General features: G+C 40.9%; 1 protein-coding gene across 1 annotated transcript in view; it reads right to left on the reverse strand.

Moving 5' to 3' along the window:
- Positions 1-15,422, reverse strand: part of ITGA4 (integrin subunit alpha 4) — a 35,444-nt gene extending 20,022 nt beyond the window's left edge. The window contains exons 1-10 of the mRNA XM_027880243.1: positions 15,238-15,422; positions 15,029-15,150; positions 8,131-8,237; positions 7,903-8,032; positions 6,470-6,537; positions 5,672-5,801; positions 2,254-2,339; positions 1,857-1,916; positions 1,626-1,763; positions 500-611 (exon numbers count right to left, since the gene is read on the reverse strand). Coding sequence (XP_027736044.1) covers positions 500-611; positions 1,626-1,763; positions 1,857-1,916; positions 2,254-2,339; positions 5,672-5,801; positions 6,470-6,537; positions 7,903-8,032; positions 8,131-8,237; positions 15,029-15,150; positions 15,238-15,422 — 1,138 coding nt within the window. The remainder of the gene's footprint in view (positions 1-499; positions 612-1,625; positions 1,764-1,856; positions 1,917-2,253; positions 2,340-5,671; positions 5,802-6,469; positions 6,538-7,902; positions 8,033-8,130; positions 8,238-15,028; positions 15,151-15,237) is intronic.
- Positions 15,423-15,875: the final 453 nt, after the last annotated feature.

Raw genomic sequence — 15,875 nt, forward strand, 5'->3', positions numbered from 1 at the left:
CATATCCTTCCCTTTGTTTTCTATTCACTGGGGGCACATACTAGGAAATTCATGAGTCACCTGAAATCATAGCTGGGAAGTAGTTCCACAATAGTCTCCCAGTTTGAAGGTTGTTTTCAATATCATCATATATTTAGTACTTATGGGTGACACAGAAGCAGATCTAGACTCAATGTCGAATTTTTATTTATGATGTTACAAAACTGCCAAATTGTTCCCTAACCTTTGTCTCAGCTGTCTAAAACAGGATTAGTTTTGAGGTCCAGCACCAAAAGTTACAGACTGTTATCACTTTATTCTCATGCTCTTCATTAAAGAGACAGAACCTAATCCTTGGTATTACAGCTCATTGACTGTGAAGCAGCTATATTTCAAGTCAGAAAGAAGAGGTCAAGCCCCAAACCGAAATTATTCTGAAACTTCCAAAATCCTCCTGTCTAACATGACAGCCCACTGATCTAGGAGAATGAAAACCAAGGGGTTTTATTTGTATTCTTACCTTCAAAACCATCATTATCTATGTCTCCTAGATTGGCTATTGCCTCTCCAAATCTCGCTGCATATGAGTCACTCCCGCTGAGCTCTATGTTCAGTTCAACCATCTTTGCTTCCTGAAGGACATCAGAGTCAATGGCACATTAACAGAGCATCTTCCAGGTGGCATGGAATATTACTCAAAGTGTTAAAACTGTCTTGAATACCAATATATCATCCTACCAAACTCCTTGCTGTAGAAGCAAGCACTATCAAAGATATTTCACAGTATTTAGTGTAAATAAAGAATAAGTTGCTCTTTAAGAAAGAGAACAACATGTTCCCACAGCAAGCACCTGTTAAAAGCAGCAAGCTTACATCAAAATACAGGGCCTTACTGCTCTGAGAAAACTGTGCGTGCTAAAAAAGTAGTAGACAGCAGCTGCTTCAGAGCCATTGTATGTGCCTTAGTGAGTTTTAGGTATCGGGCAGTGACTTAGTTCTCTGTAAGAAAAAGTTAAGAAAATGTTAATAGCAAGCATGAGAGAGTAAATACATATTAGCGTGAAAAGGAAGGGAAATAAGACATGATGATATAATTTGCAAACCCAGACAAATTCAAAAGCACACAAAAATAGTGATTACACTGTCACTTCTGAACTCTTAGAAAGACTAAGAAGCAGCTAATTCTACTGCATGATCTGTCCAGTTACTTTAGGTGCAAAACTGAGGACTACCAGAGCATACAGTCTCTTTCCTGACCCATACCAGAAACTGCATGCAAATTTTTCATTCTTTGTCTGTTTCTAAAGCACTTAAAAAGTTGCTCTTCACATGCCAGTTCAGTGGAAGCACAGTAATGGAGGAGAGCTTGCAAATGGGCTACAGGGGCAGGCTGTCACCCCGTGAAGCTACTGGAAACAAACCCAGCCTGTCTTCAGTTTTAACACTCTTGCAAGTGACTGCATTACAGCTGACACTGCTGGCCTTCAGGGTACGCTACACACACTCCTGCTGGGGTTGTCATCACAGTTCTACAGCTGTTTTTCCTGTATCTTGAAATATTGTATGATAATAGAGAGGAAATCTCTTCTTAGCCTCTTATATTAAAATGGCTGTGTTGCCATGTGTTTCTAAGAGAAAATACTTACAGAACCTGAATTAATATAAACATAAACTCTTCCTTCTTCTCTGACGGTACTTTGCATTGGAGCACCAACTAGCAAGTCTGAGAAGCCATCTGAATTCAGGTCCACAGCACAAACTGCAGCTCCAAAGTAAGAACCAAGCTGTGTAAAAGCAAGAAATCATTACTATTTTTGAATTCTGATGAAAACGTGCTAGAAGTTATAAGGTGCAGAAAAGTAGTATGAAATATTTACCTTTTTACCTCTTAGTTCAAATAGAATGTTTAGTTGCCTCTCAATGCTAAAAATGTAGGCCTAAAATGAAAAGAAAATACAAGTGGAGTTCAGTAAACTGTAATCTGAAATATTTCCCTCTGCTTTCTCTACAGCATGTGCTAGAGAATCACCAAAGCAACACACAGTATCACAATCTAGAGCTATTTACTATTTCCTATCTGTATCTTCCTTTAACACCATAGTTCACGTCAGCGTTATCTAGACCGTTTACCCTAATTCCTTCTTTTAACTTTTCTCCCAGTGTGAAGTCCTACCTATTGGATACTTGTCTCTAATATATTAATCTAAGTTGAAAAATCACGAGTGGTTTTGTGGGTCTATATTCTTCAAACCAATAGTATAGACAATCCCTTACTTTACCAGTCTGTTCCTGCTGGGGAGCCCCTCCAATTACTTCTGTACTGGCTGGTGTCAGAAAATGTCCAGCTCCAACAGCATATCCTGTAAATTAGAAATGCACTATTCAGTACTGGAAATGCTACGCAGAGAAAAAGAAGTGGGAGAGTGCCACATAAAAGCTGTCAACACCACAGATTATTGTGAGTCTGACATTCAGACCTCATCTAAGTTAGCAACGAAAATAGAAAAGAAAGTTTTTGAAACAAAAGCAAAAGGTTAATACAAACATTACGTTTCAGCAAGCAGAAACAAGTGCCAGAAACACTTATTTTTCCCCAGGAACTCAATTATCTGCCATACTTTAAAATCCAGTAAATTGCAAACACCTTCTGTTAATGCATATTCTGGAATTGTTCATTGAGTCCATATTGTATTACCAATAAAAACGATCAAAAGTCCATTCACTGCATGGTGGAAATGCTTGATTCAATTGTTACTCTGACTATTGTAACTGGACTGCAGCAAAATTATATGTAGTGCTACTTATATGCACGTGCACATACACACACAGCACTGTGGACATACACAGGGAAATGTCAGGAACAAAGTGGAGCAAAAGCCTGATTATGTATTAAGAAAACATTACATCAGCTTTTGTGAATGGATCTAGGTAACAAAACATCACTGTATGTGTAGACAGATCCTAAACAGGACCACATTTTGGTGCAGACATCCAGACATGGAATTAAGAAATGAAGGCTCACTGCCTTAACCTGTAGCTGCACAAGTTATCCTTACTCTTACCAGTATACATTACAGATAAGTTGAAACTGGGAAGATAGTTAACATACTCTGCTACTCTTGCATTTACTGAATGACTGCTGATTTTCACAGCGTGCAGAGAAACTGGAAAATCATCTTGGATTAGATGAGAACAAGCCTTGAATCTTCGTCTGTGAAGATAACTGTATAGAATTCAAGTTCTCATTAAGCCATCATTTTGTTTTAATTTTTTAAGCTAAAAAAGGTGAACAAAGCAATTTATCATTTAAAGGTCAACACCTAGTTTTTATTTATTTAAAAAAAAAATTAAGCTGAAACAGATGAACCTTAATTTACCTCCTCTGACACTTATTTTCTAGTTATTTTTGTTTTGCGTAATTCTTAAGAATTTGAAAAAAAAAAAAAGCACCAAACAGACAAAGAAAATACAGTAATCACACTGTCCTCACTTTTATTTAATGGTATTAAAATGTTGGGGGGGGGGGAATCACATAACTGACCCTTTAAGGGCATAGATAAATGAAATTTTACTTTCAACTCCAGAATTCTCTCCTCTTTTCTGACAAACTTAGTAATGGTAATGTTATTTGCCATTCTCAGATTCCTAAAAGAAACTGTCTTTTACTCTGTGATTTCTTTAAGGCAGTTTGTTAAGACTGACTTACTGACATAATTCCTTTTAAAGACATCAGTTATTAATCTCCAAGATACTCTGAAGTAGTCAAGGAAATACTACCAAGAGTTATGTATTACCAGCTTCTCTTTCTAACTTTCTTCTTTCTTTCAGTTGTCTGGTACTTAAACAGCTTTGTTTCCTCTGACTTATGGAAAATGTTATGATGCTTTTTCACTTCCTACAGTCTCTAGTTTCTTAATTATTACTTTTTGAGAGTTCAATGAAAAGCATGTAAATAAAGATGCCAACTTCTCAGTCCTTGCCAGAAGAAGGATAAAGTAGATAAGTATGTCTAGTCATGTGCTTGAATTACACTTTTGTCACAATATAATTCCACCACTTGGCAGGGGACAAGCAGACTCAGACTTAAAAAAACTTTGGTAACAGAAAGGATTTTTGCCTTCAAGAATTACAAAGATGGAACAGAACAGAAGCTGAGGGAGGGGAAGGTAGGTACCTTTATATTCTTTAAATCACATTATGTATTATTATGATGAGGGAACAAAGCAGAGGTTTAAGGAGCATGAAACAATGCAGAATTTAAGGTTTATCACAGTTGCTACTGTAGAGACACACAGATGAGCTAATGGCCCATTTCTTCACTTCCCTGTAGAAAGGCCAAGTTTAGAAGACACAGGGCTCTGCCGAGCCAACGTGTACCAGGTCACTAGAGATTTGTGAAACAAACTCCAGCTGATTTCAGGTCCCGGACAGCAAAGGAAACTAGGAGAGACCATAAATGTGCATAAAGGCTTTCCCTATACTCGCCCCAGCACAGTCCTTATACAAGCCCTTACCCATTTGCCTGTATCTGGCTTCTGGCTATCAATGATTTGACTCATTCATTACAGAAATTCTCATACTTGTAGGAGCAGAAATCTGGAATGAGTTTTTTCCCCCCTGACAAGTGCAGTACTTTTTCTGCTGTTACTGGGAAGATGAAGCAAGCATTCTCTGAAGTTGTTTTATTTGTCCTCTGAAAGGTTAGAAATGTTACTGCTTGACCCTAGCAATCTGCATGTCAGATTACCTTTTAGCACCCAGCATCTCTTTTGTTTGTTTTTCCTGCAGGGTCCATCTGCAGCCTTTGCAAGGCTCAGTACTGAATTCTGAAGTGTTAGTTAGCCATTCTGTATTTCATAATAGCTATTTCATAACATATGCCTACTTCCTATTGTCAAAGAAGTGGAATTAGAAACAGGAAATGTTTATCCACGAGAACCGGATCTATGAATGGGAAAATGCAATGGTCACAAGCAAAAATACCCTTGCTCAGGAGTTTGGGAAGGACAGATGAGCTTTTCTTAGTGTGTAGTGAGAAGACTGAAGCTGCTGATGGTTTTTGGCATAAACCTTTCCAAATGGTAGCACTAAATTCAGCTAATTACTTGGATATAGGTACATGAGTAGGAACCTCATGGCCTTCTTTGCAGACATTCATAGACAAGGTTTGCCTTCCCACATATCCAGACCAAGATAGGGTTGAAATAAAAAAGGAAAAAAAAAAATCACAATTGCAGGCAAGTTTGTCTCTAAAGATCATAGCATACTTCCCCTTATTGATAATGCAATTAAGACTTGCTTGCAGCTTTCACTGTAACAAACTTTCCATATTTCTGTTATATATGAAATCATTGTCTTTTTCTATGAAAGTCCTTTTTCTATGAAAGCAGCATTTCAGACTTTGGAGTGAAGTGCAAACCATTACTAAGCATAAGCACATCTCTACCTTCTAAATCAAGAAATGATTAAAGTTCAGCGGAGAGATGATAATAACAGAAATCCAGTGTTTGAGAAGTTTCCTCGTAAAAAGAGCAGAGAGGAAGTCTTAAAATAATATTTAACAAAATCAGAACACATTTTTACAACTGCCACTTCTGGGATTAATAATGGAAGCACTGAAAATCACTGTGCACTCACTTCAAGACCAGTTATTTAGCTTATGTTTTTGTAAAGTATAAAATATTTTAAATACCTAGGTAACTGCCAAATTTCACTTGGTTATTTGAATCTGTGTAAGCATGGATTGTATTCGCAGTTGTATTGTATACAAAAACAGAACCTGTCCAATAAAATGATCCAGGGGCTCCCATTATAATTAAGTCCTAAAAGAAAAGTAAAACAAAGCCATGTTATTGATATATAAATATTCATGAAAATAAGAAAAACAAATCAAATGCTTTTCTTTAGATCTCCTTTGAATTCTACAAAATGTTACTGGAGATGCATCTGGCTCAGTGCTGGGGTTCACCACTAGATTACAGACAATATTTTCCAGACTTTCTAAAAATACAGTTATTAAAAACTTTGAGCTGTAACAAAAAAACCAGAGTAACAAACAGAGTAACAAACATTCTCTTCTCAAAAGAGCTTTTTTAAAATTATAATCTTAGGGCGGAATGGAGACTGAATAATATAGAATATGACTCTGTAAAGCAAGAATGTAAGCACTGAGTGTTAATTTTACATCAAACAGACTAAAGAGAATAATAAAATTTCATGCTCTGCTATATTCATGCTCTTTTTCCAATGAAAAGTAATTTTGGATTTAGTACAACGTAAAAGTATTCTTGGGAATAAAAAGTAAAAGTCTTATTTGGGAATTATTATGTAAATCTTAACACCATTCAATTTAAAAGAAATTGGAAAAGTGATTTTTCCCTCCCACAATAAACGACAGTGTTGATATTTGCATTTACATGTACACTTTTATATATGTATACATATAAATTAGCAAATAAATAGAGAGAAGTTTGGTATCTTTAACACACACCTCAATATAAAAACTAGAAATTCCAGCCTGGCACGACCCATAGTTTTCTCCAAACTTTCGTGCAAAATCTGTAAATGGGCAAGAATATTATAAAGGATGAGAAGCATGTACTTTCAAACTTTTTTACCAGGTCTTTTACAGAAGTTGAAACAACATAGAAAATAAAAACCTCCCCAGCACCTCCCCTGCCCCCCCCCCCAAAAAAAAAAAAGAAGTTGGTTTTCAGTTGTGTAAGAAAACTAAAACCACTGGTTTCCACTATATAGCCTTTAGCTGCAATATAGTACTGTAACAAACTCAAAGCACTATGTATCACTTGATCACACCTGCCTTTGAAATATTGTGACTTTAAAGACTATATCTTTCTTTTAAAAGTGAATGAAATGGCACTAATAGTTTGAGCACCACATCTGGATAAACTTAACTCCTCCACTCTGAAATTTACGTGTAGTCTGACTGACAGGCTTATGTATCTTCATAGCATTGCCCTGATGCTCCCCTAGTGACATGAAGGGCTTGTGTTATGGTTGTCTTAGATATATTGGTATCTATTATCCTTAGCAGTTCTATTTACATCCAACACTCTCTCCCAGCTCTGTTTTCCTGTAATTCTTTGCTAATTGCCTTCCACCAGGGTTCCCTTCATCTCCTGCATGGATTTGTACACTTAAAGTCTCTGAAGATAAAAGCATGATTTCACCAACGCAGGTAACAGTCTCCAAGGCCAGCAGTGGGACATTTGATGGCATTACTCTGTTTGCACACAAAGGCCAGATTGTCAGCTGATCCTTGCATTGGGAAGGCACAAGGTCATGAGATTGTTCTCCTGGATGGGAGGTAGAGAAAGGGAAGGCATGGAAGGCATGGATGGAGTCATTTGATATCTTCAAGTCATGACTCTTACTCTGCTCCTGAAGTGCTCAGAGGAAGAACCAGTGAAGGTCTCATGCCACAGCAGCCTCCTCACCAGAAGGAAAGTAAGGAAAAGGACACGCACTATGAGGAGGCACCACAGCATCTTTGTATCAAAGGATAAGGAGCAGATGGCAACAATCACTAGCAGGTATTTCTGCTGCTCTGCTGTGTGACTCTCTCGAGCAGAAAAAGTAAATGACAAGAGAAAAGGAGGGGAGGATGTCCTCTACTGGACTGTTTTCGAGAAGGGCATATCCTTCAGTGATCCAGTTCGGAGAGCAAGTATTCTGATGCCCTGCTTTAACTGATTTTTTGCCTGTTGAAAGCAGTTTTTCTTGGCGTGATAAAGATCTTGCTAATAAATTTGCATCATAAGCTGGACTCTTATCATCAGCACTCAATCTTTAAACCTTTGCTGCAGAATGCCTGCTCAGAGCAACACAGGCTCTTCCAAACTCTGCATCATCCAGTTATACATCTCACCCTTCCCCATGAAAGGACCCAAGCATTCTTCTTACCAATATAGCAGGGGCATATTCTTCTGCTCAGTTCAGTTCGAAAGTCAGAAGAGATGGCAAAACAAATACCATGTGGAAGCTTGTGTTCATTTTTCATGTAAAATATATTTTTCCATCTATGTCCACAAGCCTATGGATATGAAACAAACACAAAATTTGCCACAGAATCATAAGGAAGGTGAATGCAGTCTGACAGACAGAAACGCAGATCCAGCGGTTGATACATACAACGATAGATCCATTTTCTTTTGGCTGCCTTGACAAGCTGACACCCAGCCACTGATTATCACGCTCTTCCAAACAAGTCTTCCCACAGGACTCTCCTCTGGGGTTGCCTAGGATACAAAGACCAATGCTCTGAGCAGAGGGACAAGGTGAAGAGCCATGTGGTGGGTAACAGGAGCATCCAAGAACTCCATGGGGACATTGCAGAAATTTGGATTTGATGAATGTGATCTTTGTCTTACATAGGTCATGTAGATTTTTAACTTTTTTCTTGAAAAAAGGTACAATTGCATATAGCCAAAGGGATTATAATGGTTCTGAACCAGATAGGTTGGCAGTGACGATCATTATGAAGATAGAAAGTGACATTTTGGTGAAGGGCTGCCTTTGTAAGTGTTCTTCAGCCTAAAAGTTCATGAGAAACTCAAGTAGTACCCATGAGTGCTACCTAAAATCTAGTCTAAAGCAAGCATCTCTCCAACTGTGTTTCTATTGGAAGCAGACCCTAAAACAACCTCTACTGCTAATGGCTGTCAAATAAAGGGTGTATAACTGCAATGTCTACTGGGGATGTCAGATCATTACATATGTATGTCCTGTGTACTCCTTGCACTGTCGCAATTATTTAGCAGCAGCTCTTTCTGTTTGTTCTTAAGGAGAGTAATTTTTTAAAATGTTAGAGAACATACTAAAATTTCTTTTAACTCCGCCTTCCCCTCCTTCCCCCCCCAGAAGGCTACAGTATTGCCAAGTTAGCAAATATTTGCTTTCTTCTGGAAACCAGTAGTGTAAAGATAAAGAGAGGCTACATATTTATTCTGAGTTATACAAAACTTTTCATTTGTAAGATGTTTGCATGAATGAGCATTAATCAAATTACTGAATTGGTATTTTCTATGCATCAACATGACAGTTTATGAAAAAACCTTCCTATAAAATAAGGAAACACATTATGTCATTTGAACAAGCTCTTTTGTATAATTTTTAAGACTTTCCCAGATTCAATTCAGTTACTGGTAAACCCAAAACTTTTGAGGTTTAAGGAGTTTACCCAGAAGGGGGCGACCAATGCTGACGGGTACAATGTTTTTGTGGGGGAAAAAACCTTTAATCACCCTCCTTCTCCATAAAACAAACCAAACAAACCAAACAAAGAAACAAACAAGTGGTCACAGTAGAGCTGAAATTTATTATTGTTCAATGCATTAGAGAGTTTACAGGAATACACTCCTAATTTAGTGGACTTGCTCACTTTACAGAACATAAAACTGCACAATATTAAGTATGGAAACAGAATAAAGGGATACACCTAATCTATTCAGTAACCAGGAGAAAGATGAGAGACTGTGGGCTTTGCTACATATATTCTCATAGCCAACACTGACTTAAGTGATTTTATACTTAGGATGTTATGGATTTTTTGATAGAAAATATGAGGTTAATGGAATCGAGAAAATTCTTCATCAAACATTTGTAGGACTAAGACCTAACAACTATCCCCATTTCAGAGCTTGTTCCCTACTGTTTTATGACAGGCCTAGCCATTGACATTTGTCTGAAGAAAGTGCTGAAGCCTTGCTTTCTCCTACTCCCATACTACCCCTCCACTTTTTCCAAACATCACGCTTTCTCCCTGCTTGGATAGGGAGACCAATAGTGCAGTCCAGAACGCCTCACAATACTGCAGAAAGGATGATGTACCCTGCACACAACTGTACTCTACCTTCTTCCAATAACAACGCTCTTCACAGGGTCAAGAGGCACCTGACCCTCCTTCATCTCTTCTTTACTACTTCCTCCAGCACGTGCCTTGCCTTAAGACATCAAGGAAACAGTATGCAAAATCCAAGTAAACAGGAAACAACCTTAGTACTCACAATAACATCAAGTTCAATTGTCTTTGGGCCAAGAGATTTTATATTACCATAATTTAATAATTCCTCTAGGTCACCTAGGGAATTAACATGTGGGCTCTTCTTCTAAGACAAGCACAAATTAAAATGCACTTCTAAAATCTACTAAAAAGAAGTTGATTTTTCTGCAAGTTCTCTATTACTGAGGATTAAGTGATAAACTTTCAAAGTATCCTTCTTGGTTAATGTCAGTGAACTTCCATGTACTGAATATATACCACTTTTCAGAAACAAGTTTGGAATTTAATTTTGGAATTTAACTGTGGAGTTATGTCATGTAAAACTTCCCACTTCCTAAGGGACACATTTCCATAGTCTGCATGAATTATAGAGCACGTTAATCTGATTGAAACCTCCTCAGCAAACAAAACTCCATTACACCCCCATGTGTAATGTCCTATCCTCCTTTAAATCACAAAAGGCACTTCTGGTAAATCCCTTCTAGCAATGCCTTCCATCCTCTTATGGCAATGACTTTCTTGGGACCTGCTTTGTATGTGCATTTGCAGCAGATGGAAGAAGTAGAGAAGACCAGGGTAATAAATTTAAATCTCAAGAGGCTTTCTGAGACTTTTTATCAGTAAATCAAATAGAACCAGACAAGGATGACATGAGAGATGAGAAAGTTTGGCTTGTCTCAGTACTTTATTCCTGTGCCTCTTTCAGAGGTTTGTAACAAGAAAAATCACCACCATTCATGCTCACTGGATTGTATTCCCCCTTTCCTTGGCTCCGGTATAAGTTGATTCAGGATCACTCTGGCCCTCTGCTGACCTGCTGCCTTATGTCTCCTTTCTTTCTCTGACTGACAAGTATTTTACCACCTTGAAAATTAAAGGCCTTTGTGGGAGAGAGAAGTGTGAGTTTGACATCCCAGACACCATGATGAGTCCCTGCTCAGGTTATGACATTATAAAAGCCTTACCAAATGAAAAATTTCAGTATTCTGCACAAGCAACAGAGCAGCACTGCATAAGCTCAAGAGGACATGGCAGCTTGGTTGCCTCAGGGAAAAGGAACACGTGCTGTCATAAAGTCACTGAGAAATAAGTAATTGCCCAGCCTATGTACATCACACAGCTGGAAGATACACTTCTGCTATAATCCCCACTGAACACATCCACAGAAACACTACAGTCACATATAAATAAGGTCACAACTTACAAAGCCATTTCTAGCTTTGGCCTCAAGGACTATAATACAGATGTTTGCAATGTCATCTGAGAAAACAGTTTTATACAACTTGCTCCAGTGTTTTCCATGCCCAACAGCTTCCCACGATCCTTTTTATCCTCCAATAACTCCTCTGGTCCTGTTGCTAACTGATGAAAACTGTGAAGTCTACTGCAAAGACAGCAAGCCTTCTGATATTCTTCTCCTACATGTCAGGGCCTCATCAGTCTTCCTTTTACTTGCCCAGGGAAATTCTCTCTCTTTTCTGATAGGTCTTATTCCTCTTACATCTCTCAAATGACTTTTACCCAAAACATTTTTAAGTGACACCTGTTTCAATACCTCTGCAACAGACCTGGGTCCAGAAGGTCCCATGTTCCTTGGAATAGTGTGGCTATTTGAAAGGAGATCACTGGCAGGGTATGAGCAATGCAAGTGAGATAAAAAAGCCAAGCTCTCAAAAGCCAAACTTACTGAAATCAATATTGAACAAACACAGGTCAGCCCTTTGGGGAAAACCATTAACTGTTCGCTTTTCCATTGTAATGATTCAGCTGGGGGAGCTAGAGGGCAATTTGTTCATAGGTTAATTACAGCAGAGCCTTTAAGGAAGGGTGCAAGACTGAAAGTGCAGGCTGAGCTTTCTGGCCTTATGTTAAACTGCATGCACTGAATTTACTGTATACCTTTGTAGTTAAAAGTTTGGGGTTTTTTTTAGACTGGGTGGCAAATTGCATACATTGTTTTCTATATATTTTAGCCAGCGAATCACACTATTTCAAATCTGAGAGCAATGTTGTTGAAAAATTTATGTAATGTTTTGTAAGTCCACAATGCAATAGGTCAAAACATCTGAAGAATTTTGTGTAAATCCCTCTGCAATAATCTGTGACTACCCTAAACTAATATGGGCAAGGACTCGAAATTCAAGACTAGAAGATAGACACTTAGTGCTCCAAGTAATAAACTGAACTTGAAGCACTGTATTTTGTACTTGTGCCTAGGGTTTGATTACAAGTCTCTGCATCTGACATAAGCCATTATTTAAAAATACTACAAATGCAAATAAATCTGCCGAATAGAACATTTGACACCCTAGCCAGAAGTACTAGAATTGGAAAAAAACCTCTCAAAACTCCTGTATTCATTAATTAGAGAGAGATTTAAAAGTGCCAATGAGGGGCTGGGAAGACAAAGACTTGCTAGTTATCTCATGGCATTATATCTGATGGCTCCTTTGGCTCTTAAACCAGGCCAGGCCCCTGCAACACCTTGAACAACATGAATATTCTCCGAAGTATGTCTGAATGAGTTATCCCAGATACTGTGATGACTGCAGCAACTCTTTTGCTACTAAGAAAGCAGACAGAAACATGTGACACAAAAAAATACAACAGCAGTTTTGTGTGATCAGAGGCTTTGTAATTTTGCGTGAATCCTACATTAATTAGTTATGCCAGTTTCAAGGCCACTTTAGTGAAATGTAGCAACAAAGTGGTTTAACATATTTATGTCTCTAAGTAATTCACATTCATTCATTACAGAGGCCCAACATTTGGAAAGCCACTTCTATTGCCTGTTGTCACCTCTACATTTCTACGACTTATCCAAAACTTAACGTCTCAAAGATTCTTTTCCTAGAAAGAAATGTGAATTCAAGTATTTAAGAGAAAGAGAGAAGCAGAGCCCGTCCAGCTATGACCCCACACATTTTTCGAAGAAAATTACTCTGTTTTATAAGATCAGAATCCAAACTTGACACTAGCAAGAACCCAAGCAGAAAAACTGAGGTCACTGGCTTAAAGACTTAGCATTGATAAAACCATTATGTCCAAAGTTGCTGACAGCCTGAATGAGTTAGACAAGAGATAATTAAGTTCAGCTTTGTAATTGCAAGTTCCCTTCTGTATTTCCGTGACCACTCAGCAGGATGGCAGAGGTTTAACCAACCTCAGATACTGTCCCACTTCATTTACATCCCATGAACCACAGCTGCCTTTGGCTTCTTCATTGACCTCACTGACCTGTTTGACAATACAGCACTTCTTTTCAGTATCTATTTATCTTCAGAAATACTATAGATGAAATGTGGCAATGCAAAGATGTCATCTAGTGCTAATGGAAACCTGAAATTTGGAAATATCTGGTGTGCTATCATCAGTTTTTAAAGAAGTGCAGGGCAGAACAGTAAATTACATTGTGTAACCTGCAGCCTCTAAACCTGGGAATAGGGGCCATGTTAAATTAAGCCTTTGGAACCACAAACACTTTCATACATCTGTTGCATCATTTCATTTAGAATCCCCTAAGCTATTGAGGAAAAACCCATCAAATTACTTCTTTAGAGCTTTTGTTTCCACTGGCTACATAAGTAAGTCGAGAAGTACAGCAGATGCATGTAGTTTTGAAAGAACCTGAAACTTTCATTCCTTCCTTTCCTTCCCCCACACTGTGAAGGACTATTTTTACCTCTAATCCAGGAGCAGGGGTTTATTGCCTCCTAGCATATGCTTCTTCACCGCTTTAGTTGACTTTCTCAACTTTTTGCAAGCCTCCTCTTACAAACAAGCAGTTGGAGAAAAATAGCTCTTTGTTATATATATTTTCTATTGATCTAATATTGGAATGATATTATTATTAAAAAAAAAAAAGAATTATTTGGGCTGGTGTAAGCTTAATGTCTGTTTTTGCTAGTAACAACTGCTTGTCTTTTCCTTATGTGACTACAAGTAAAGCACCACTGAAGTATCTTAGGTTTTTGTAACTCAGTTACAAAAAATAACTTCTATTCGTAGTAAAATAAAATAGGTAGGACCTGTCAGGTCTAAGCTTTATGCACAGAAGTGCAGAGGAATAACATTTTTGTCATGGAATGCTGCGTTCTGCCCTGAAGGCCCATCAGTTCATGGCGCGCAATTTGAAAGCTCCTTCTCGCGCTTCTTATCCTTATTGGGCGGCACGGTCATAGTTTTAACGGATCCAATGGTCTCGGTCACAGCAGGGTAGGAAGTTTAGGAAACTTTCTATGCATAGCATAAGGATAGAATGAATAGCAAGGCATGCAAGGGTGACAGGAAGAGAGCCTAAAGCAGCTCACACGTGTTCATATGAACTCATTGCAAAGCCTTCTCCTTTTTAACAAGTGTCAACCACTTGGAAGTTGGATAAGTGCATCTAGTTACACCTCCAAACTATAGAGGCTGCGGATGTGGAGAGGATGAGCTGTTCAGTTAAAAATTGCTTTGTTCCCCTGAAAATCACTTTTTCAACAAAGCTGCAAGCAGGGAGAACTCATCTGCAAGACAACTGTGGTTCAGAATTACTTTAGGGTGACTTCTATGAAGGGCAGGCTTTGCAGAAGAAAAGATGATTCGTGTACATACTTAAACTCCTCCATTCCTGAGCTAATTGTATCCGGCCCGTGCTCCGAAAGCTGCACTAGCTCTCTCGAGCAGTACGGGAGTCGGACAGAACCTCCCACGGGACTTTTGACCGGCACGCTCAAAGGTGCGAAATACGGCTGTGGGAACGGGCGCTGTCACACCCAACCTCTCCCCAAGCGAGTTCTTGTGCACGTTTTCTGTCTTGATGCCGCCGTTACTGCCCTTTGGCAATAGCGCTGATCTCGCCCTGGAGCGAGAAGTAAACCCCAGTTTAACTCGGGGAGGACCCGGCACGACCCGCCCGCAAGGCAGCGGCGGAGGAACCGCGGTGAGCGCAGGGCGGGGGGCACCGGCCCTCCCCGTCCCGTCCGCAGCGGGGCCAGCCCTGCCACCCACCCCACGCCGGCCGGGGGCTCCCCGCCCACGACTCACCCAGCTGGAGCTGCTCGCACTGCCCGTGGGGGTTCCCACCGATCCGGCACCGGAAAATGGCCCCAGGGTTGACCACCGAGGTGTTGGCGGGCCAGGTGGCCCGGGGCGCGCCCGCCACCAGCCTGCGGGGCAGAGAGGGCAGCGTGAGGAGCCGCGGCCGCCAAAAAGAGCGACGGACCTCCGCAGGGGCGGCCCGGCCGGGAACTCACCATCGCTCCTCGCCGTGGCCGTGCAGGAGAACCGAGAAGCCGAAGAGGGTCCCGTTGCCCCCGCGGAAGAGCAGTGCGTGCCGGGTGTCCAGGTTGTAGGGCCGCGCCGTCGGCAGGCACTGCCACAGCAGCAGTAGCGGGGCAGCCCAGCCCGCAGCCCCCCGCGTCCTCCGGCAGCTCCGCATTGCTCCGGCCGGCCAGCGGCACACGGGCGCCCAGCGCCGGCTCCCTCTTCTCTCCGCTCCCCGCTCGGCGAGAGCCCCGCCCTGCCTTGCCCTGTCCTCCTCTACCCTGCCCCGGGACGCCCTGCCCTGCCTCTGCTGCCGCGGTGGCCGGGGCGATGTCCCCGCTGCCTGGGGTGGGGGTGTCCCCTCCGGATGGGGGAGTCGCACAGGCGCGCCGCCGCCTCCTCCAGCGCGGCCGCAGCCCCTCTCCCTCCCCAGGCGGTGGGGGTCGGGTTTCTCCCCGCCCCGTCCGCGCCTAAGGTGGGCGCAGCGGAAGGGGCACGGCTGCCGGGACCCCGTGGGCCCGGGCAGAGCACGGCACCGTGCGACGCGGCCATCCCGACCCCTGCGGGACAGAGAGCTCCACTCTCCTCACCTCGGCACACCTGCCTGTGTGCCAGGCTGGCAGAGGGG

This window comes from Empidonax traillii, unplaced genomic scaffold (assembly GCF_003031625.1).
Source record: "Empidonax traillii isolate 1590-97213 ecotype Southwest subspecies unplaced genomic scaffold, ASM303162v1 scaffold65:size4453928, whole genome shotgun sequence".
NCBI classification, from domain to species: Eukaryota; Metazoa; Chordata; class Aves; order Passeriformes; family Tyrannidae; genus Empidonax; species Empidonax traillii.